This window comes from Dermacentor albipictus, chromosome 7 (assembly GCF_038994185.2).
Source record: "Dermacentor albipictus isolate Rhodes 1998 colony chromosome 7, USDA_Dalb.pri_finalv2, whole genome shotgun sequence".
Lineage (NCBI taxonomy): Eukaryota > Metazoa > Arthropoda > Arachnida > Ixodida > Ixodidae > Dermacentor > Dermacentor albipictus.
The window spans coordinates 13,605,400-13,627,276 of NC_091827.1; the positions used below are offsets into that span (position 1 = coordinate 13,605,400).

Consider the following 21,877-nt stretch of genomic DNA (forward strand, 5'->3'; position numbering starts at 1 on the left):
GAGTTCAATACATGCTGCCCAAAGCCACCGTTGAAGCTGTACCTGGGACCGATGGAACCGCAATGCCTCGTGAACGCATTGGCGAATTCACGCGTGTCATCTTAGGGCCTGTGATGTCCATATGCGATTCCACATGTACGCCGCCGCTTGAATGAAGCACGTTCTTTGTCGTGAGGTCCTTATCGAAGAAGTGGCAACACCTTTGCGGAAGGACGGACATAGTTCTGTGAGAAGTCCCTCACTCTTCCAAGTTTTCACAATACGGGGGGATCATAACTTGCTTTAAGGAGAGAGAGAGAGAGAGAGAGAGAGAGAGAGAGAGAGAGAGATGAAGTGTTCATTTGGCTACTCTGCACAGAGTATACTTTTGCGGAATTAAAAAAAATCGAGTTTGGCAGATATTTAGCAAAATTCTTATCGTTCAGCTGCTTCATTCGATGAGACGGACACTACTATCATGAGAAATCGAAGCACATATTCAAATAATTAAACAAATCGACTAATTGGCTTCTTAATTATTTACTTTAACGCTCTTACTCAGTAGCAATTTACAAATTGTAGCCGGTGAGTTTGCAAGACGTTTCCAGTTGAAATGAGTTTCCAGAACGACGCCAGTTTCGGGATATTATTCTCCAAAGCGGGGGCCGCAATACATCGACGTTTCTATTACTTTTGTGCTTCAATGCATAAAAGTGATTTTGGATTGCAGCGCGAAGTGAACACGGACAGAGAAAGGAGAAGACAGGACGAGCGCTATAGAAAGGTTAAAGCTTTCACATTGAAAAGAGCCCTGTGTACAAGATCATGTTACCGTACCAACTCACCCAACTTTCTATCCTTTTGCATAAAAGTGGGTTTTATTAAAAAAAGTGGGTGGAACAAGAGTGAGTATTTACGCCAGGTTTGATGGCACATATCTCCAAGCTGGCGTCATTCAATAATTTCATTTAAAGTGCATACGCATCGAGAACTCACCGGCTATGATTCGTAAATTACGGCATGTACTGTAAGGTAAGTAATTAAGAAGTTAATTAGTGAATTTTCGTTAATTAGCTGAATATGTTTTTTGATTTCTCGAGCAGGTAATGTCCACCTCTACCTATGATCCATTTCAAGGACTATAATTATGTTATCTGCACCAGGCGATTTCTAAGAATTCCATAAGACTTAAAAATGACTGCCCTCCCCCCCCACCCCCCCCACCCCCCCCAGAAGAAAAACACAGGGCAAGCGATAACTCGCCAACTCGAAGTCTGAGTAAGAGAGGAGACGCGCTTACGCATCGGGAATGAATTGCATTCTATATCAAAGCCATGAGAAGGCTCGTATCAGTACTGTAATGCTGAGCAGCCGTGAACACTCGTTTGTGGAAGAAATGCTGCGATTTGTTGCTGGATCTGCTGTGACAGTTAGGTGTTGTGAGAAGTGCTCAATTGCAATATGACTCCGACGTTCCCAGCCACTGAAACCCAGTGCGCTAGGAGTACCTTTCACTTTCGCAAATTAACTCGCGTATGTTATCTGCTCCAAAATAAATTTTAGTTGCCACTTACCGCTTCTCCTGTGTCAGCCTTCTTTCGTCCCGTGTTAATGCGTGCCCTTGTTGAAACCTGCATTTACGAAACAACAATTTTAATTAGCACGTTTTCCGTCACTCTCTCTGCTGTCGTCCCGTTAGTTATCCTGTCCCTCCGGGTCAAAGCACGCAGGCACTAAACAGCGTTTTACTACACTCCTCGAAATTGCCTACTTTTCTTTTTTTAAGTTTCTCGGGAAGTTGAGTATGTGGGGGTCGACCTATATTAGTATTCGACCTATTTCCCAGTAGATACGCCACTTGCCGATAGCAGCTGCGGGCCTGCTTCAACGCTTTATTTAGCCCGAAGCTTCCAACCGAGCTCGGGTCCACGGCCATCGGCGTCGGGAGGAGCGCATGTGCTCGTTTATATGTGGGTTCTAGCCTGTCGGAGCACATACAAATCACAAGCTGGACGCGTGTGCCTCAATATAAGCGGCGGACTCGCTGATACCATATCGTAAGAATATATAAGCAGTGTCAATCCTCGCTATATAGGCTGCGTGTTACGGCGCTGTTGTTGGACACGCGAAGTATGAGCGCTTGTTGCCGTGCATGCGGGCCCATTCCTGCAACGGATTCTTGCGCACTCGAGAGAGTCCTTCAGAATCATCAGCCTAATTAGGAACGCTAGAGGACAATGATACCGGATGCCTTCAGCCATCCCTATTCCGTTGAACGGAAGGTAAAGCCGTCACACGCATTTTTTTGCAGCGAAGCTGTATATGGCTAGGCGATTCGTCCGTCCCTCTGCCTGTCGCCTGTACGTCGAAAAGTCGTCCGTCGAAACCCTACACGCATGCGCGAAAAAAAGAAAGAGAGGCGCGCGAATGGCTGCGCCAGTAGTGACGTCGTTGCTCTGCGTCGCAGCCGAGCGAGCGCGCAGCAGTTTCTCCCCGGCTACGAAATGGGTAGGCCCCGCGTCATGCGTACTCCCGAGGAGCAGGCAGCCTTCGATCAGCAGCGCCGCGAGCAGAACCGGGAGCGAACTCGTCTACGCCGTGCCGATGCTGCAGCACGGGCACAAGAACACACTCGTGCAGCAGAGCGCAAGCAGCAACTGCATACCGAGGATCCGGCAGCCCACCAAGCCGTCGTTCAACGAACCATCGGGATTAAGCCAGCGATAAATACCGGGGCAGCACGTTTCAGCTTCGCTGGTTAACCATCTGTACGGAGTGCTCGGGCAGTGATTTCTTTTTCTCATCGCCTTTCGAAGCATTACGCTTAAAGCTTGCTAACATTTTTATACGAGAACGATTAATCTCTACCATATTTCGTGACACTCGGATTAACTATTATAGGCCCTTTTCGCGAATAACTTTGCTCTTGAGAAACGAGAAGGAGCTTTCGAAACCGTCACCTCTTCTGCGCCGCTTCTGTGCGATCAGTTGTCGGAAATGCGCTGGGCCCCATTCATATGCTGCAAAAATTGTGACTGGCATATTAAGTAATGAAATTAATCTGTGTGTTCAAGTTAACGGCCCACTACTACATAACGACTGCTTCTGTTGCCGGCTCTACGCGATGTTACATACAATACTCGCTTCAAATTTGCGCAGAAAGATGTCACGTGCTGCCCCGAGTATTGTACAAGTAAGGTTATTTGAATTATAACATTATTTTCTGAAATTTAAAATGGCATTAAAATTACTCGGCACACTGTCGATCAAGTTTACACTTGATTACATATATCTGATTCCTACCAATGCCCCGTTTCCTTCGATTGCTGCTTCATGCAAACTCCGAGGTCCTGTCGGTGTGCGTTGTTTATCTTATAACGAGGGTGTAGATCACCGAGCGTGAGGGTACTACGTAGCTCGTTTCGTAAAGGGCAGTCAAGCAAAATGAGAGCGCGAACGCGTCCCCCTCTCCCTCACCCCCGTACGACCATATATCGTCGTCTTTCTCGCTCGCAAGCCAAATGTCATTTTCCTTCAGCACTATTTATTTGAAATGTCTATAAAATAAAGTTAATGCGGCTATAATAAATTATTCTCATTGACGTCATCGTAACCGCCGTCGTATAGTACGAGCACCTCGAGAAGATGCGTCAGCAAGAAACGTGGCAGCACTACAGGTGCTACAGGCGCGTCTTGCACCGGAAGACAAATCGATAACGGTGATAATCCGGTGAGAAACGGTTACCATCAGAAATTAGGACGTATATGCGCGCGATGATACGTTGCACTGACGTCACTGACACAGAGGCCCCCTCCGTGTTTGGGTACTAGACTGCTGAGAAGCTGCGTCCGTGACGTCATGCACGCGCAAACGATCTATAGTGACGGCTACGCCTTTTCACGTTATAGAAGTGCGTTAATGTACTGCAATGTTTCCAGGTCTGGCACCCTTCGAGGGCGGTGTTTTACCGCTCACCTTGTAAAGGAGCGTGATAACTTTAAAAAAATAATAATCTATAGATGCAGAAACACAATTACAATCGGACAAAGAATTATCGCGACGCAATCCTGAACTGCCGACGTCCCAGGTGTCGTGAATTATGCAGACACCGAAAGGGCCACTCTGTCCGCAAGGTCAACTGCGCAAGCAGTCGCTTCATTCGGCTTTCCATAGAGCGAGCCCAAAGCTCCGGCGAACCTGTTCACGCCAGCTAAAAGAACTCCGCGTACGGCGAACACCGTCCGAGCAAAGCGGTGCACAGCAGCCAAGATCGCGGCGCGTCCATCAAAGAAAGAAGCGGCGATCGTCAGGCCTAAATCACATCGCAAGCCCGTTCCGCTCGCGCCGCCGAAGAGGCAGCGACGGCGTCAGCGCAAGCGGCGAAGCGCTCACTTGGCAGCTGAAGCTGCTACCGAAGTGCGGAGCAGACAGGCTCCCCTAGCCTCGCTTCTCCTGGCAAAAGAACAAGATCCCCTCCCCGCTTCGCCCGGCACTTTCTCCCTTCTCCGGCACCTCCTCCCCGTCGTCGTCGACGTCGGGGCAGCGCACCTTTTCTCCTGGGCGCGCACAGCTGGGCCGGCAGCGACTCAACGCGGCTGCCGCGCACTCCCAGAGCAGCCAGCGCGAAAGAGGTACTACAACGGAGCGGGCATCCCTCGCCGCCGCCGCCGAGAGAGAGAGAGAAGCTAAAAATAATGACCGCGTGGGACCGGGTCCGGACCCCGGCTCGCACCCTCCTCGCGGCACCCGAGGACCAGAGAGGCCCGAACCGACTACGGAGACGGGATCACCAGCAGCGACCACAGTGCCGCACGGGCGGCAGCACCCATGCGCCGACCGATGACGCTGGCGTACGGCCCTGAAGCACCGCTGTCCTGGACCTTCCGGAACGCGTCGCCGGAGGTCCCCGGCTCTGGCACATGAGGCGACCGCAGCAGTTCGAGGGCGCCTTTTCCCGACGAGGGGTTCGTTGTGTGCGCTGTCCGCGATGCAGTGAACGAGAGTGGTCGGCACCGGTGCGGGACCCAGGACAGTTGGACGCCGAATTGGAATACTCGATCGCAACGCCGCCCTTCTAACGCTTGCGCGTTGCGCTGCTTGTCAAGTTGTGTATTCTGAACTGCGGTTTTTTTTTTTTTCGTTCCTTCTGGTTTTCTCTGGTGCCCATTTCGACGAAAGCCTTGTGCGGGTGTCACGGCTAAAAAGTGCGAACTGTGTTCCCGAGTTTTGAATACGTGATCTAGTTTACCCGGCAGATCCTTGCTTTTTGCGGTGCTTGCCAATATCGTGTTTCGATTTACTGCAGAGCTGTCACTTTAGTGAGGCGTCTGTAAAGGAGTTGTTTGCAGCTGGTGTACTAGAAAGAAGCTTCGCCCGACATCTGTCATCGTCAAGCACCAAGTTTCGTTTCAGTGCGCGCTATTAGTGCATAGATAAACGATAACAATAAGTGTTTCCAGTGCTGATGCAAACGACAGAGGACTGATTTCTCAAGAACCTGCTGCTTGTGATAGCTTTCATCCATTGGTGTATCGAAAAGCAATGTCGCCGGTTCAAACCGAAGAACAAGAGGGCGCTGAATATACTCGTAAAATAAAGAAGTAAAAGAAAAGGTACGAATATTCAGCACAAGGAAAGTAAAACAGCGGTGCCTTCCGAAAATACAGCTGACGCCTTCGCAAGTATCGCCAGCTGTTCGCCTTCAGCTTCGGTAACATCGCATCAGCAGAAGTTGATCTTCAGCCCCACTTGATGTGATCGATTAAGCCGCCTCTAAAAAAAATTAAGCACGCACATACACACTTCGTGATTTCAGTGTTTCAGTGACTTCGGTGCTGGTTCCGGGATACTCGTGTCAAGGCGTCCAAAGCTAAGGGGCTTTCTGCTCCCCAACCAAGGACGGCTACGCGCGAAGTTCCTTCTTGAAGTCCGACAATCGTAGTAAGTAATTCGGGAGCAGCTTTCATCCGGCGTCTGCAACAAGGGCGTGTGTCCTGTTCCCATCCATGTGGCCTGCAGCAGAGCAATACTAGAGGGAAGTTGCACCCTGAAACCCGGTTCGTCGAGACCAAGTAGGTCGACGACCCTTCGTCGGAGAAGACGTGCAGCGCCGACGCGAATCCAAGAGCCACGTCAGTCGACCAGCATCGCACAATGAGTCCTCGACACGGACCAGTGACCAGCCCGAGTCTCGCCGCATCGGCGTCGGTGATGCCGCGGCACTACGGCGACAAGCTCCGGCGCGCAGCCTGCAAGCAGAGCAGCTGTTGCTTGGGGCAAATGTGAGGCGCAGCTGCAGCGCATACAGTGAGCGGATCGAGCTGTAGCTGGGCGCACAGCTAGCTGCTCTGTGGGCGAGAGTTCGTCGGTGTGGCCGACAGAAAGCAACAGAAGTGTACGTAGGGGAAACAAACAAACAAAAACTATCTGGCCGTGCATTTGGCTCCTCGTAGGACAACGCGAGGCGGAGAACTTTTGTCTTCAACGTGCGAAGAAACGCGTGACGTCTGGGAGGGCGTGTGTGATCGTGTGTGTGTGGGTGTCTGTGTGTGCGAGTGCCCTTTCGGGCGGCGTGTATTTCTCAGCGCTCGGGGTTGAGTGACGTGTGCGCTGACGGCGACGGCGACTCCTGGTGACGTGAGCGACTTGAAGAGTGAAATATTCGCGGGACGAGAGAAGAAGAATCCGGTAAAAAGGCAACAAAAAAAAAGAAGGAAGAGAACAGAGGCGAGACAGACACAGCGACTGAGACGCGGGCAAGTCTGACCCAAAGCCAGTGCGTGTGCATGTGTGTACGGAAGAAAGTTCGTGCGTCGACCAAGTGCATTTTCGCTGTCCCAAGTTCCAGCAGGCGGTGGGGAGGATTACGCAATGTGGCCGTAGTTTCGGCTGCGGCGCTTCCGACCCTGCGGATTTAGTGCGGCCGTCGCACGTACTACCCGGGAGATTCGTCGAATCCGTCCTCGACCGGAAGCAATCATGATTCCAAGAACGGTAAGCCACTTATTTTTCTCGCACCGTTTTGACGGTTTGGTTTGTTTGCGCAGGAAGCGGTTTAGAAGCGAAACCGATACCGTCTCAAGATGAGACGGCTGAGAATCTGTAACCGCATACGATGCTCCGAGAGGACTTGCGGCTGGTTTAGCCTGGCGCGATCTAGTCTGCGCGAATAGCTGCTCCCTGGCGGCTGCTTGCCTCTCGTAAATCAAATCATTCCACGGTATGCTGACGGCACCTGTGACGGTGGTCGGGATGGCGAGAACGCAAGATAAATCGCCCGGCTGACGTTGGGCAAGACGCCTATACGCGCTACCGTCGTCAGCGAATCTCAAAAACCAGCACAAATTCAAACGCGAGCGAGTTGAAACGCAACTCGAATGTCTTCTTCCGCATCCACGTTAGTCTGCGTTTGTAACATTGACTTGATTCCTGTTCCAGAACGTACGTTCGCCACAATTCCGTACTAAAAAAAAAAAAATGCCATGAAGCTTTTTCACGTCGCCATCTCACGCGATTACGCGGAATTCAGTCGTTCTGTGAGTTAATTTTTGTTCGCGTGTAAATTTGCGCTGTTGCTACACCATCTGGATGCATTTTTCGGTTCAGCTGGAAACGTTTCTCGGAACGCTGTCACCGTACGGCAGATTGCATGAATGTCTCTCGGATCTACCACTTTCGTTCAGTGTTTTACGTTATCAGCCCGTCCAGGTGTCAGTGCTTCGCTGGCGAATTGAAAGTATCCATTATTCTTAAACGCGAATTAAGTCGAGAATACGATGGAATCCTCTCGTGTTGGGACGGGAACCTTGTTAAAGAAGGAAGACCTTATACTAACTCATCTGATGTTGATCTTCTTCTTTCGTCATTCTAGAACTGTGGTTTTCGACAAGCGTCTACTACGTTTATTTAGTGCGACATACGGTCACCTGCAACCTGTAGCTGAAGAGAACATGTGTAAGTGCACTACGGGCAACCTGCAAATGCATCGTTACTGAAAAAGAAAATAGCAATCTTTCAATCGTCGTGCGTACGTCCCGATAGGAGAGCTCTTATCTAGTATATCTGTGACTGTATGATCTATTTTTGTACTCAGGCGATCGCTGTGTGCCAGCGAATCTGGATGTGGGCGTATATAGACTGCCGCATTGGTATATTCGAAAATATACGTTTTCGCTTCGATTCTGACATGCGCAAATAGCCCTGGCAGAAAATCACTGCCGGGCGAGCATAACACAGACGGGGCAGCGTGATACGTCTTCGGCACGATCCATTCACTCGACTCTTTAAGTATCGTGCTTTCTGCAGATGTGACGCTGCGATAAATGCGGAGTAATGTGAAAACAGATGGCACGGAAAAACCGTAACAAACAGTAAGCACACCTTTAAGTTCCTACGTTAGGTCATGCCACTCGGTAGCAAGCCGGACGAGCGTCTGGTTAACCTCCCTACCTTCCCCTCCCTCTCTCTCTCTCTCTCTCTCTCTCTCTCTCGGAGGGCGAGCGAATAGAGACATTTAGATTGTAGAGCGTGCAAGGCCTCCTTGCACTTCCCTTAATATGAAGCTAACGACTTACTCTTTTCGTTGTTGTTGCACCGAAGCTGCACAGTTGCCATTATACGCTTGCTTCCCAAAGCGTTCGACAACACACGCGTTCAACGCGTCTACGATGAACTATTACAAAAGGACACGGGAGTTCATCGTTCGTCCCGCGTGTGTTTACGTTCGCATGTCTGTCACGGGCAACCTTCGCTACGTTCGTGCACCTGCGCGACAGCGAGGTACAGTCCGAACCAACGTCTAGTAGCGATGGTCCGAACTGTGGCATGACATACAACGACGACACGGGGCCACACACACGCCAGTGCTAATCCTACAATTCAGTACAGAGAGAGGATCTGGTCAGTGCCATTCGTGGAACTTACGGAGCATGTCTATGGTGAGGGCGGCAAGAATGGCGCAGGTTTTGGAAGGACGTCCACCCTCCGGATTTGTGTTCCTTTATTTTTTTTTTCGTGTTGACGGCAACTATAGAAACGGTTGCGAGGGACAGTGTGAATGCTAGTCACCCATAGCGTCGCCTCGGTGCGCCCTTCGATAAGGCGTGCGTAAGCCTGCGATGCGAGGAGCCTCGTTACACGCGTGCAAATGACGTTTATGCAAATGACGTCCGGCAAGCCGCATCGCACTGCTCCGAGAGAGCACGGCACGATGGTACGCCAGCTAGGCGTCTAGCACCGCGACAGCATTACGTGGCTCAGTATCGACGCGGGCATCATTATGAGTAAGACAGGCATTCCTGTCGTCTTGCACATGCACTTTTAATGGTGTACCATGACTGGAGACGGATTTATTAGGGCGAAAGTATTACATGACGAATGGGACAGCAAGACCAGCGTCGTCCGCAAAGAGAGGTATCATCGTCATCAGCGTGTCATGTCATTAGTAATACACAATTAAAGTTAGAACAAGTTAGAGCAAGGTGACCTAAGGTTGAAGTAAAGTGAAGTGAAAGTACCTTGGCACAAATTAGAGCAAGCAGTATCGAGGTTGGTACATATTAGAGCAAGGTGGATGAAGGTTGAGTAGTGAAAGACACGTGACAATGTGTGACGCCACGTATCATAGACATAACCACTTAATTAAAGAAGTCATAATGCTTTCACATTTGAATCACTTAAAGATACTTAAGTGACCGTCAAATTTTTCGTTACCACTCGTGATTAGCAAATCGGACATAGTTAACCTCCCTGCCTTTACTCCATCCCTATCTCTATCTCCCTCTCTGCCTCTATAAGGACGATTGCGTCAACAAAATGCCGCGTTGGCTCAGTCGATAGCTATGACGCGTGGCGCTACTGCGCAAGAAGTCGCGAGTTCGACTCCCGAGGCGCACACGGCGGCCCCTTTCCGCCGCCGGCGGAATGAAAAAAAAAAAACGCGCTCGTCTACCGCGTATTTGGCGCACGTTAAAGAAACCCACGGGTTTGAAAAATAATGCTCAACTCTCCACAACCGCATCCCTCATCCTCACCCGCTGTGCAGCAGGCATATTAAAATACGTCACTCAGTCAATCTGTTGAATTACTGATTTATCGTTCGATCGATCGGTGAGCGAATCAATTATCGCCAATTCTCGGAGTGGCGCGAGAAAACGGAACGCGAAGAAGGCAACGACATCACAGCGCTTTCTATCAGCGAAGTTCTTTATTACAGAGACGAAGGAGACTGCACGCATAGGGCGATAAGCAAATGCGTAGGCCATCAACGAAAATAGGCAAACCACCACCGCTCCTACAAGAAAGAATTACTTCTTTGGCGGGGCGCTACTTGGCTGGCTTACGCGGGACTTTGCTTCTGTGTCAATATAATACGCCTCAACGATTTTCCTCGTGTTTTGACCGCTATGACTGCATAATACTACACTGCATTATTTTTAGCGCGTTGTTGTATTCATTAAGGCGCACGATGACACATTACCCGTGGTGTGCCATAGATATGCATGGCTACATGACGAAGGTTAACATAGATCGACCGTCTTGGTTTCAGCAAAATCACGCTCAGTGTCGGACCTGCTACTTAGCTCCGAAATACAGAGAGAGAGAGAGAGAGTCAGGCGACGTTGAAACGAAGCGCAGCACGAGCGTTCCGTGCCCCTAAAGATCACCTGTGCCGCGGCGGCCTCGATTTGCCGTCACCATGGTTACGGTAACGTTTAAGCACAGGTGCGCGCAGGGGAACCTCGCTCTGACAGCGAGAGAGTTGGCCGGGATTTTGTTCAGTGTGCGTGTGCCTTCCTCCCACGCGCATGCATTGTACTGCGCGCACAGAGAAAGACTGCAGGGATAACGGAATGTTTGTTAAAACGACCGCGCCGGCAATTTCGCTGCCGTGCGATTTTGCTGCGCAGGCTTTCTATGCAGGCGAAGCGGCTGAACGCGGACCGTGCGATGAAGCAGAGCTCTACGTTTCAAAGACTTGCAGGGCAGAGTCAACGCTTCTCAACACGCTATCCTGTGCGTGCAGAGAGAGGACGCTTCAAGCGTAGGAAGAGCAGCTACACGCACACACACACTACTGACACCACACTGTACTCACTGTACACACTGTATATGAACAGGGACGCAGGCTTGTAAACACCGCGGAGCCCACATACATCCAACGAACGCACCTTGTGGAAGTGCCACGCCACCTCCACATTCAGAAAGGGGACACTTTCAATATTGCCGCTCGACAGGCGTCCCGGAAGTCGGGACGAGTGTTCTACTTTACCACGAAATTTAGAAAAGAAAAAGGTATGGTGACCGCTTTTGGTGCAGCACACCAATGCACTGGGCCAGGAGGCATGAGACTACCAAAAGATCCCGGACCGGGGCCTTCGTTCCTTTAGGACTAATAAGTGACGTCTGTTTCTAACTGAGGTCGTGGTAAACCGCATTAATTGCCGGCATTCTGCACCCAAAATCGACCCATCGGAATATGGCGGACACCGGTAGTGGATATAAGGCACACCAGGTTGTACGAACCAGGCTGTTCACTGGCCTATGTGAACGTCTTTGACTCGCTCACGCCCTCCGCGTACGTGCGTGAGCTCACCGCGGCTTTCCTCTCCCTGCCCTCCCTCTCTCTATCAAAACCTTCTATTCCCTCTTTTCCTTCCCCGAGAGTAGGGCAGCCAACCAGACACATTTCTGGTTAACACCCCTGCCTTGTCTCTTTATTTCCTCCTCCTCCTCCAAGTCCCAAAGTTCTTGTTCAGAGGCAATGGACACCAATCTTCTGCCCCTTAAGTTAATCTTGTCGCTTCCCAAGATATAGTGGTGGGCACTCAAATCTCCAGTGATCACCCACGACGATGTAGTCGTTGTCGAAATTTCCCGTAAGCGCCTGGCAGTTTAGACGATTTGATGGTGATAAGTAGGCTCCCACAATTGTGAAATTGACGTTGCCCTTCTTCACAGTCAAACACACGTACTGGTATTCATTGTCAGGTGACACGGGGTGATGAACATACGCCAAGTCACGGCGTATAAAAAACAATAATCTTGCTGCATTGCCCGTGGGTGGAGGACATAATCCACTCATGCCCGGACAGTCTGATGGGAGATCACACGTTTGGCTCACAAGTGACAATAATGGGAAACTGATTCACGAATACAAAATGTCGAAAGTCGGACATATGTACGCGACTTAAGTCGTCTGGCGTTCCATTGAAATACGGATGCATTCTGGACCTCCTCTCGAAACGATGGCATCTGCCAGGCCGTACCTTTACCCTAGAGCCGCAAGCACTGGACACAGGGCGTCCAGCACCTGCAGCGCACTCTGTGCCGACGGGGTTTTCATCACTCTAAAAACTAAGAGAGTGCCGGGCACTCCCTTTGAGGGAGTAGCGGCTTGTCCCATATTTCACTCTCTTTTCGAGAGTAGATCGACCCTCTTTGAGAGAGAGTAGGTCAACTCCTGTTGACAGAGTTTTGTTACTCCGCCGCAAGGGATTGCTAGTACTCTTCTGCAGAGTGATAATACTCTTCCCACAGGGAGTGCTAGTACTCTTCCGCAGAGTGGTAATACTCTCACCGTAGGGGTAACGGCACTCCACCAGACCGAGTACTTCTACTCCCCCAAACAGAGTGCAACTACTCTTCCCAATACCCTCTAAGCGAAGTCCTGGCCACGCATGCAGGCAGGAAATCAGATCAAATTAGGGCGTGAGCAATGTTATGCAGGATTTTAAAGTCATTTTTCCTGGCTATTTGCTGCCTACCATGAGTCGTGACGGCTCGTAATCGGCCTATGCGTATGTGTCCCGAACGCCACTGCGGAGAAAAAAAAAGCAAATTCACATTTAATCCGCAAATATCTTCGCATATTTCACAATCAGGAGACACATAATCTAATTAGAACACAATAGTCGAGGAAATCACACACTTATGGAGAACCACATTGCTCTATACATCACGTGGATTCGAACCCGCGTACACTCGCATCTATACAATTCAAAGCACACATCCTAACCATTACACCACAAAGCCACCACGCTCAGGCGTGTTGTTTTAGAGCTTATATACATAACAAATGTATTTGAGGAATCGGCTGCGGTGGTTGGAGTTTCTCGGCAGTGTGCTGTGCTGTTGTGTACTGGAATACGTTTGCGTTTGCATCATTTCCATTCCTTGCTACGACTAACGGAGGAATACAACGTAGACGACGACGTGAGAACTATTCACGGCTTGTCGTCACCCCAGGAAAATAACAAATGTGCCGTTCAGCTCACGATCGAGTGCTTTTCCAGTCCTTGCATTATATGTTCTCCGAAAATACGCGGATACAAAGTATCGTGCCAGTTCCATTCGTATGTGGTCAACTGCGATGCCAGTGCCAGGCATTTCGACGTGCCTCACGCTGCCGTGTAGGCGTTCTTTTCAAGTGCATTAGTTTAAAGTTTGGTTCAGTCCGCTGTGAGCTGTTGTCCTGCATTAGCAGCGGATCGTTAGCGTTTTGAAGAGCACGCATTCCAGCATTTGGAGACTGCTTATGCCGATAGCCGCGTCACATGCATTGGCACGCATGTTTAAATGAGTAATGTGTCCACTTGTGACGCGTGCACTGCTCATATCCTGTGGCAGCGCTCGTTCTAAAAGCTTCGAAGACCATCTACATTCATACGTGTGTTCAATATATATGCACAGGATTTGGTTATATGCACGGCTAGTTAGTTGAGCATTTTAGAAGAAACAGCGCAACACAAGGACCGCGCAAAAACATGGACAACACCACGAAGCGCTGGTGTGGTCGATGCTTTTTTTCGTCCTGGTGTTAGCGCTGTTTCTTCTTCCACGATACACGCACACCACAGGTACGCGAAAGTTTAGGAGTATAGGGCGTTAACTTTGTTTTCCCCGTTTCCTCTCAGTGTCAATGGCACAATGCGTTGCCCGAAATAGCGCACGCTTACCCCCATATTCAGAAATGCATCATAACTTGAAGCCCATGCTTGATCTAAATGACGCAAGTCGTGAACGCACCAAAAGAAAGGCAGTGAGCGTCTGGGGGACGTTCGCACCAGGCGTCGTTTATATAAAGTCAAGCATGGGCTTTGTATTAATATACATTTCTGAATACAGGGGTTAGTCATCTACTTCTCACAGAAAATGTCGAAGAAACGCCCACCAAAACCAGGCACATTCGTAAACCTAACTAGGCAATACGAAGCTCCATAGAAAAAAAGTGGTATTAAAAGCTTTCAGTATTTTTCTTTACTCCAAAATGGTTGCGCTCTCGTGGTTTCAATGTACAGAGATGATGCAGCGTTAGCTAAAAAGCATGAATTTCCGAACTCCATGCCAAAATAAGCTTGTAAAATTATTTAGGTGCTAGAAACCAGGGTTTGTAGCGATCCTTGAAAACCCTTTATTTCTAAAATGCCATTTTCAAGGCATTGAAAAGCCTGGAATTTTTAGAAGTACTGGAAAGTCCTTAAATTTGTACACTTGGCTAGACATAGCAGACATTGCCAAGTGTTTTTTTTCCCCTTCTGTGACATTCTTCGCATGTCACAGAGAATTGTCTGTGGAGGTAATAGAAGGAAAGCGACATCCTTAAAGTTCAAATTACAAAGGAGCTGCAGATACCAGTTTTAGGCACATGGAACCGGCGACAAATGTACTTGGAGGAGCAGAAGCAGGAAGCTCAACGGTTGAGGCATTCAAAGAAAAGCCGTGATGAGTAAATTGAGAGCTACAGACACAATAAAAGATCACCTTTCTCCGGTGCTGTGTTGTTCCGCGATCTTGAGCGCGCGCGCGCGCGGTGGAGAACTCCGAGTGAAAAAGTAGAGCGCTCGCTACGCGTTCCTTTGAACTGCGGCGGCCTGTTCTCTTAGAAGCAAAACGATGTGTTCTTTGCTCAGCGTGCATGAATGATACATTGCCATGTTCGGGGCCAGCCACCTACAGTTGAAGCAAAAGATCACGCTACGTTTTGTTCTCTATTGCCGCAAGAGTAGAACTACTCTCTCTCTCTGAAGGGGGAGAGTGAAAAGCACATTTCACTCTCTCCTTGGTGAGAGAGTGAACAATGCATTTCACTCTCCTCGACATTTTGCGAGAGTAAAACGACGCTTTGAAGAGTGAACCGGCCGCTTCACTCCTGCGATACCCTTCCTAGTTTTTAGAGTGATGTTGCTGAGTAGAACACGCATAGCATTAATCGGTGACCGCAACACTATTATAACCTGGCGTTAATCAGATGTCACTGCATCAGCGGTTTGTAAGGGCGTCGATGGCGCTGGTATCCGATGTGTCTCCGTGGCAGGTTGTGCGCTTGGCAGTGCGGGCCACTCTGCGGGATGATCGAGCCTTGCCACTTTCTTCGTTATCGCGCTACCTCTCATGGATGGCGCTCCGCGTTGTTGTAGCAGCCGCTTTGGCGGAAGACGGAGTGCTGCTTGTTGCAGCGTTTCGTTGCACTCTTCGGTGGCGATCTACCGTCGCCGTCTAAGTGTAGCGAAAGCCTCTCTCTGTGTGTGGTATGATCCCGAACCATGCGCCTTAGAAACGCGAGTTCCTTCCGGGCCTTCGGGCAGTCCTTCGATGAGGTTTCGTGGGTACCGCGGCAATTAAGACACTTCAGGACAGTCGCACGGAAGGCGTCTTCTGAGTGGGATTCACCGCACCGCGGGCACACGGTATTGTTCGCACAGGCGCTTTTTACATGAGCAGTCTTGAAGCACTTGTGACATTCCAGGGGCTTCGGTATATAAGGTCGAACTGCATAGCGGACATGTCAACCTCTGACCTGAGAGGGAAGGCAGTCTCCCTCAAACACAAGCCTCACGCAGCGTGTGTTTTTGAGTCTGGTGAGAGAGAGGGGAGATTCGGGATGAAAATGCCTTCTGTTGTTGGCTTTATTAATATTCGCAAGTCGTCGGCCGGAATGGAAACGTCGACGTCATAAGTGACGCCAACAGCGCAGTTAACGCATGCATGTAGGGATCATTGATCGCACTTTTACTTTGTCGAATTCCGTGACATTTCGAAGACTTTGCAGTGCGCGCTACCATGTAAAACATTCTACAGCCAGGACATTCTTCCGTTAGTTTGTTCTCATTCGGTGCGATGCCCTCGAGTATAAAAGAAAGAACGCGCCTGTACAGGAGCCGCAAATTGGTCGCAGGGTCCACGGGCAAGAAGAGAACAGTGTGCGGCCACCGCTGTGGCACATCCTTCACGGTCGAAACACTTGCCAACGATGACGCCCGCTGCAGTCTTCTTTTTGCCTTTCGGCTAACGACAACCTTGCAGTCGTCGTCCGAGGAGACGCAGCTGTCCGAGTACAACTGGGTGGCTTCGCTGTCTGTGTCGCTTGACTCCCTCCCATGTTTCCTGGACGTAGACCGACCGGACGGCTGCGCGCCACGACAGTCCTCGGAAGTTCCTTCGTCCATTGCCGCATCGAGGGAGCGGCAGCTCCCAGACTTTGCTAAGAAACAAAGCGAAAATGCAGAGACAACAGTGCTAGCGTTCAACAATTAAGTTTATAAGGAATTACTTTACAGCACGTATATTGCAATGTAGAAATAGTAGCCGTGAAATTCGCAAAGTGGATACAAATGAAATGAATTCTCAGGATGGTACCAGTTTCGAGATATTAATTCCACAGATTTGCGAATAAATACATCGGCGGTTCAGTTGCTTTTGTGATTCGATTCCTAAAACGGCGTTCTCTTAAAAAATCACCGCCCAGGCACTCCGTACAGGTGGCTAACCATCGAAGCTGGAACGTGCTGCCCCGGTGTTTATCCCGACTGTTCATTAAACGACGACTTGGTGGCTGCCGGATCCTCGGTATACGCAGTTGCTGCTTGCGCTCGGCTGCACGAGCCTTGTTCTTGCGCCCAGGCAGCAGCATTGGCACGGCGTAGACGTGCTCGTTCCTGGTTCTGCTCGCGGCGTTGCTGATCGAAAGCTGCCTGCTCCTCAGGAGTACGTATTACGCGTGGCTTACCCATTTTGGAGCCCGAGAGAAACTTCTGCGCGTGCGCTCGGCTGCGACAGAGAGCAAGGACGTAACTACTGGCGCAGGCAATTAATTGCACGCCTCTATTTTTTTTTCTTCTTGCGCATGCGCATAGGGTTGCGCGGGAGGAGTTTTCTGCGTACCGGTGACAGACGGAGGGACGGGCGAATCGGCTAGCCATATATACAGCTTCGCTGCAAAAAGTAAGAGGAACGACAGCAGATTTTTTACCGGAAGTTTGATGGCACATATTTCGAAAATGATGTCATTCAGAGAACTCTTCTCCAGTGAATATGCGTTGCAGTCTCACCGGCTACAATTTCTAAATTGGAATATGCGCCGTAAGGTAATTAATTTGAAAACTTAACTGGCGGATTTTTGTTAATCAGTCGATTATGCATTTACATTTCTCATGCAAGTAATGTCCACGCCTCTTCGAGTAGACCAGCTCATCAAGGACTAGAAATGCGCCACCTGCCGCAGGTGATTCTTAAAAGTAACTTAGTCTTCGCAGAAACACCTGGTATATGGAACACGCAATGCTTAGCAATTTGCCTACAGCGCGTTACCGAGTCGTACTCTCATGTAATTACGCGTATACTGGTATTTTGGTCAGTTTTTCAGCCTTTTCTGTTCGCAGCTTTCATTTCTGATGATAATACATTCAAAACAAAGTACCCGGTCGTTTCTCTTTTTTTTTCTATTCTCGTCCCCATTGAATTGCCGCCGCAGAGAATCGAACCAGTGACCTCACTGCTCAACTGCAGTACCCCATAGTCACCGAGCCACCACAGTCCGTTAGTTCCGCAGTTTATCATTGTTCAAGAACACTCTCGCAAGGTTATAAGCACATATTGTACGATCACTTCGTTCACCACAGCCCCCCGAAAATCGTAGCCTTCGACGTGTTTCTGTCCCTCAGAGACAACTGTCGCTGAGGCGCGCATTTCGGCACCACCTATGATGTAGTGTGGTGAATATGATGATCGAACACTACCCACGAACACCAGCGTCTGTAATCGTCTTTTCTGTTTCGTCTTTGTGTTTTGTCGCGCTGACAGATAATGGTCAACTATTAATTTATCCTCGAAACACGTACGACGTGCGCGGTTATGAAGCATTGTTACAGCGCTAAGGAAAAAAAAAACGCATGTTTACACTGGCTCCGTGCATTTCGCGCAACCATGCGGGCGCCCGCCTTGCCATGTCGCTCAGTCTCCTCTTAACCCTTCCCCAGTGCATGGGCAGCAAACTGAATGGCCATCCTCCGGTTAACCTTCCCGATTTTCGCATCTCATTTATCTCTCTCTCGCTTAAAGTTGTGTTTTCGTCTTTCTCAGCGCTGTAGCTATATGTTTCGACACGCAAGTAACAAACTCGCCAATCCATCACCAATGATAACAACGTGCCCCCCCCCCCCCTTTTTTTTTCCCTTTCCGCGTAGGCGGCTCTTCCTGCTCATATACACATCTTCTGAGGGAACAACGATTGGCGATGCGCTGCGGTTTACAATGACGGAGTGGAAAACAACACCAGCTGCGAAACGAATCGCTCCTAATAATGCAGAGAAACAGGGAAACAGAAACATAAAAAAGAGAGAAAAAAAGAACGCATCATTATTTACAGCTTACTCAAGCTGTTCCGCTATAACTTACACGGCCGTCGCAAACGGAAAGACACACGAACAACAATCAATACCCTGCTGTAAAAGACAAATAATATGCGGGGCGCCAAATTTTTTACGCCGCGACTTGCCACTCTCATAGAATATATATATATATATATATATATATATATATATATATATATATATATATATTAGCGGCTATACTGTTTCGCTGCTAAGCAAGCACGACTTCGTTGGATCAAATCACGGCCGCGGCGGGCGCATTTCGATGGAGGCGAAATGCAAGAAAGAAGAAAAAAAAAAACCGACGGTGTCCCGTGCATTGGGGGCACGTTAAAGATCCCCTGGTGGTCAAAAATTAATCCGGAGGAACCCAGTACGGCGTGCCTAGTAATCACACCGTGATTTGCGCACGTAATACCCCAGAATTCAATTCAACAAACGCTGAGTCAGCACAGCAATAAGTTCTGTATGAATTCCAACCCGGTCCGTTGGAATTCATCAACAGAGTGCACACCTACGCTCTGTTTTCCCCGTTAATTTTGCCTTGTTTCTCGTGTGATGAAACATATGACACACGATAGGCTTCAGGCAGGATGATACGAATCACTGCAAACAATCAGTGTATGTTCCTATAGTGCATAACATATTGCATGATTGCGCATCTCGGAGAAATAGATTACACACAAAAAAAGCTAAGCGAGCCATTGCAAACACAAAGTACACCGTTTGTCGCTGCTAACGTTAGGCAAGCTGTTCAAAGGAAGAAAAAAAAAGATGTACAATACATGGTGCAGGATACGATTTTAAGACCTGTGTACGGTCTGTTCGGTCCTCAGACCTCTCGCGATCGAACACCGTATGCATTATCGTTGTGTATTGCACCGTGTTTCCTAAACCTCCTTCTTTTTTTTTTTTTTTGAGCAGTCTGGCCAATTTTAACTGGGACACCCTTACATAACTCGCTACAGCAAGCAAAGAGCTGCACAAAAGTATCGACTGACGCGTCACAACGTCTAAACGCCATGCGCGCGAGAAGCTCGACGTGCTGCCGTGAATTCGTAAGGGCAGAGTAGAGAGCGAGCCAAGCGCTGTGCGGCGAGCGCAGACACCGAGGTTTCCTAACGCAAGGCCCGGACCCGAGGCCAACTGTCGAAGAAAAATGGACTCGCGTCTGGAATTCCGAAGTCCCGAAAGGTCGCGGGAGGAAGAGGGGGAGGGGGGGGGGGGAGGGACATAGTTGTTTGCGCAGGGCGTCACGGCGTGTTTTCCACTTGGGTCTCTCGGCCCCGCTGCATTCGAGATGGCAAAGTGCGCTGCAAGTTACACTGGTGCCCGTAACGAGTTCGCGCAGATGTTGTTTACTCTCGAATTTAAGAGCGATGGCCTTCGATGACCTTCGTGGATTCCGAAGAAGAAAGAGCGGCCTCGCGATGCTTGCGAGATCGGGCGACGCGCGCGTCAACAGAACCGCGGAGGCGGTTTTTGATGTCGCGCACAACTGCAGTCGGTGCGCCGCTTCAGCTTCCACAGCGGACGCGCACCACCTCTGTAGTGCCGCTACCCGCGCACGAGGGCTACTTGACAAAATATGCACCAAGAGCTACCAAGCTATACGAACGGATCAGAGGGACAGTTATCCCCATGCTTGCCAGCGGCAACAGTTGCACCCACTATACGTCCGGGGCTGGGGAGGGGGGAGGGGACAACGGGGAGGGAAGACAGCGAGGCTAGCCAGTGTGAGTACCGGCTGGCTACCCTGTGCTGGGGAAAGGGGTAAAGGGAATAAAAGGAGAAAGAAGAAGAAGAGGGGAAGGAGGGAAACCGGAAGATTCACACAGTAAAGCGATACTACGCGCTACAACACTCAAAGACGGTCGCACAATTCCCATGTCCTTAAAAACTTCAGCAAAGCCCTTAAAGGGAAGCTGAAACGGTTTTCAATTTCCATGAATTGCTGGGATTGGGAAGAACAGACCTAATAATTTACGGTTCCGAAATTTTTTTCTTCGTTTTGTTAATATAAGGGGCGGAAATCGCTTTCTAAATCACCTCCGCGGACACGCCCCCATCGCTTCCCGGAGCGCCGGGTGGTTGCCACAGGAGAGAACCGGCGAGAGTGACGTCAATTGCGGAGACCGAGCTGCCGGACCGGCGTGCTGGCATGTGCTGGCATGCCTCTTTCCGTCCTGCTCTGAACGACGCTACGAGAGATCTGCCACCGCCGCCGCTCACGTTTGTTTTCTTTTGCCATTTTCGTAAACTGTTCTTCTGTGCTGCGTGAGTACCTACAGCCAAGGGGCGCCCAACATGCCCTCGTTCTGTGCAGCATTCGGCTGCGCGAACACACGCGGGCGAGGCGATGTGGTGTTTCACATGTGGTTCCCGAAGGACAAGAAGCTTGCAGCGCCGTGGGTCCGTGCGGTGAGGAGAGATAAGTTCGCGCCGACGAAATCAACTGTGCTGTGCTCGGACCATTTCCGCGACAGTGACCATCATCGGAGCTTGACAACGATGCAGGCAATCGGTATTCTAGTTAAATCGGCGCGACTGAAGCCCGGCGTTGTTCCGTCTATATTCTTCCACAAGAGATACACCTCGCCACCTTTAAAAGTGGCCTTCGCCAAGAGGAGAAAGCGTGAGGTAAGAGGTTTAATGTGCACACGGGCAATTTTTTAACAGATGATCACCTTAGTGTCGAACAAACGACCTACGACGAAGCGAGGTGGAGGCACAGCCGGGAATATGCACGTATACGTGCAAAGTGCTTGCCATTTTCATCCTGTTCTGCCTCTCCGCTTAATCACGGAACACTGTACTACAGCCGTTTGTGCGGCGCTGTTTTGATACGGTGAAATAACTGGCCGGGGGTACGCTTGCGCATTCAGTGATATTTGTTATTGGTACCACCACGCGGTGCCCGCAGATTTAGCTGTTCGGCATTCGTGTTCAAATCGCACGACATGAAGCGTTACGGTAATATTTTCATGCTCGCGTTAGAGTAGTTGAACTCGGCGTGTAAAAACTTCGTTCCGTAGATTTCGCACTCAGAGCTTGCTACCAGCAGCGAAATGCCGCAAAAGCGAGCGTCGGCACAGCCGCGCCAGTGGCAAGGCGAACGGGCTCAAATAATGAAGGAACGTTGTGAGGAATTGAAGTTGTCAGCGTACGACGTGGTCTAGCCCAATGCAGGCTTCGCTCCTTGGCAAAAAAAAAAAAAATTCTTGCCCTTGTACCTAGGGAACTAGCTATG

General features: G+C 49.8%; 1 protein-coding gene across 1 annotated transcript in view; it reads left to right on the forward strand.

Moving 5' to 3' along the window:
• The first annotated feature begins 3,924 nt into the window (after positions 1–3,924).
• LOC139047707 (open rectifier potassium channel protein 1-like) overlaps positions 3,925–21,877 on the forward strand; it is a 127,531-nt gene continuing 109,578 nt past the window's right edge. Inside the window, exon 1 of the mRNA XM_070521658.1 lies at positions 3,925–6,973. Within this exon, the coding sequence (XP_070377759.1) occupies positions 6,959–6,973 (15 nt within the window). The 5' untranslated portion in view covers positions 3,925–6,958. The remainder of the gene's footprint in view (positions 6,974–21,877) is intronic.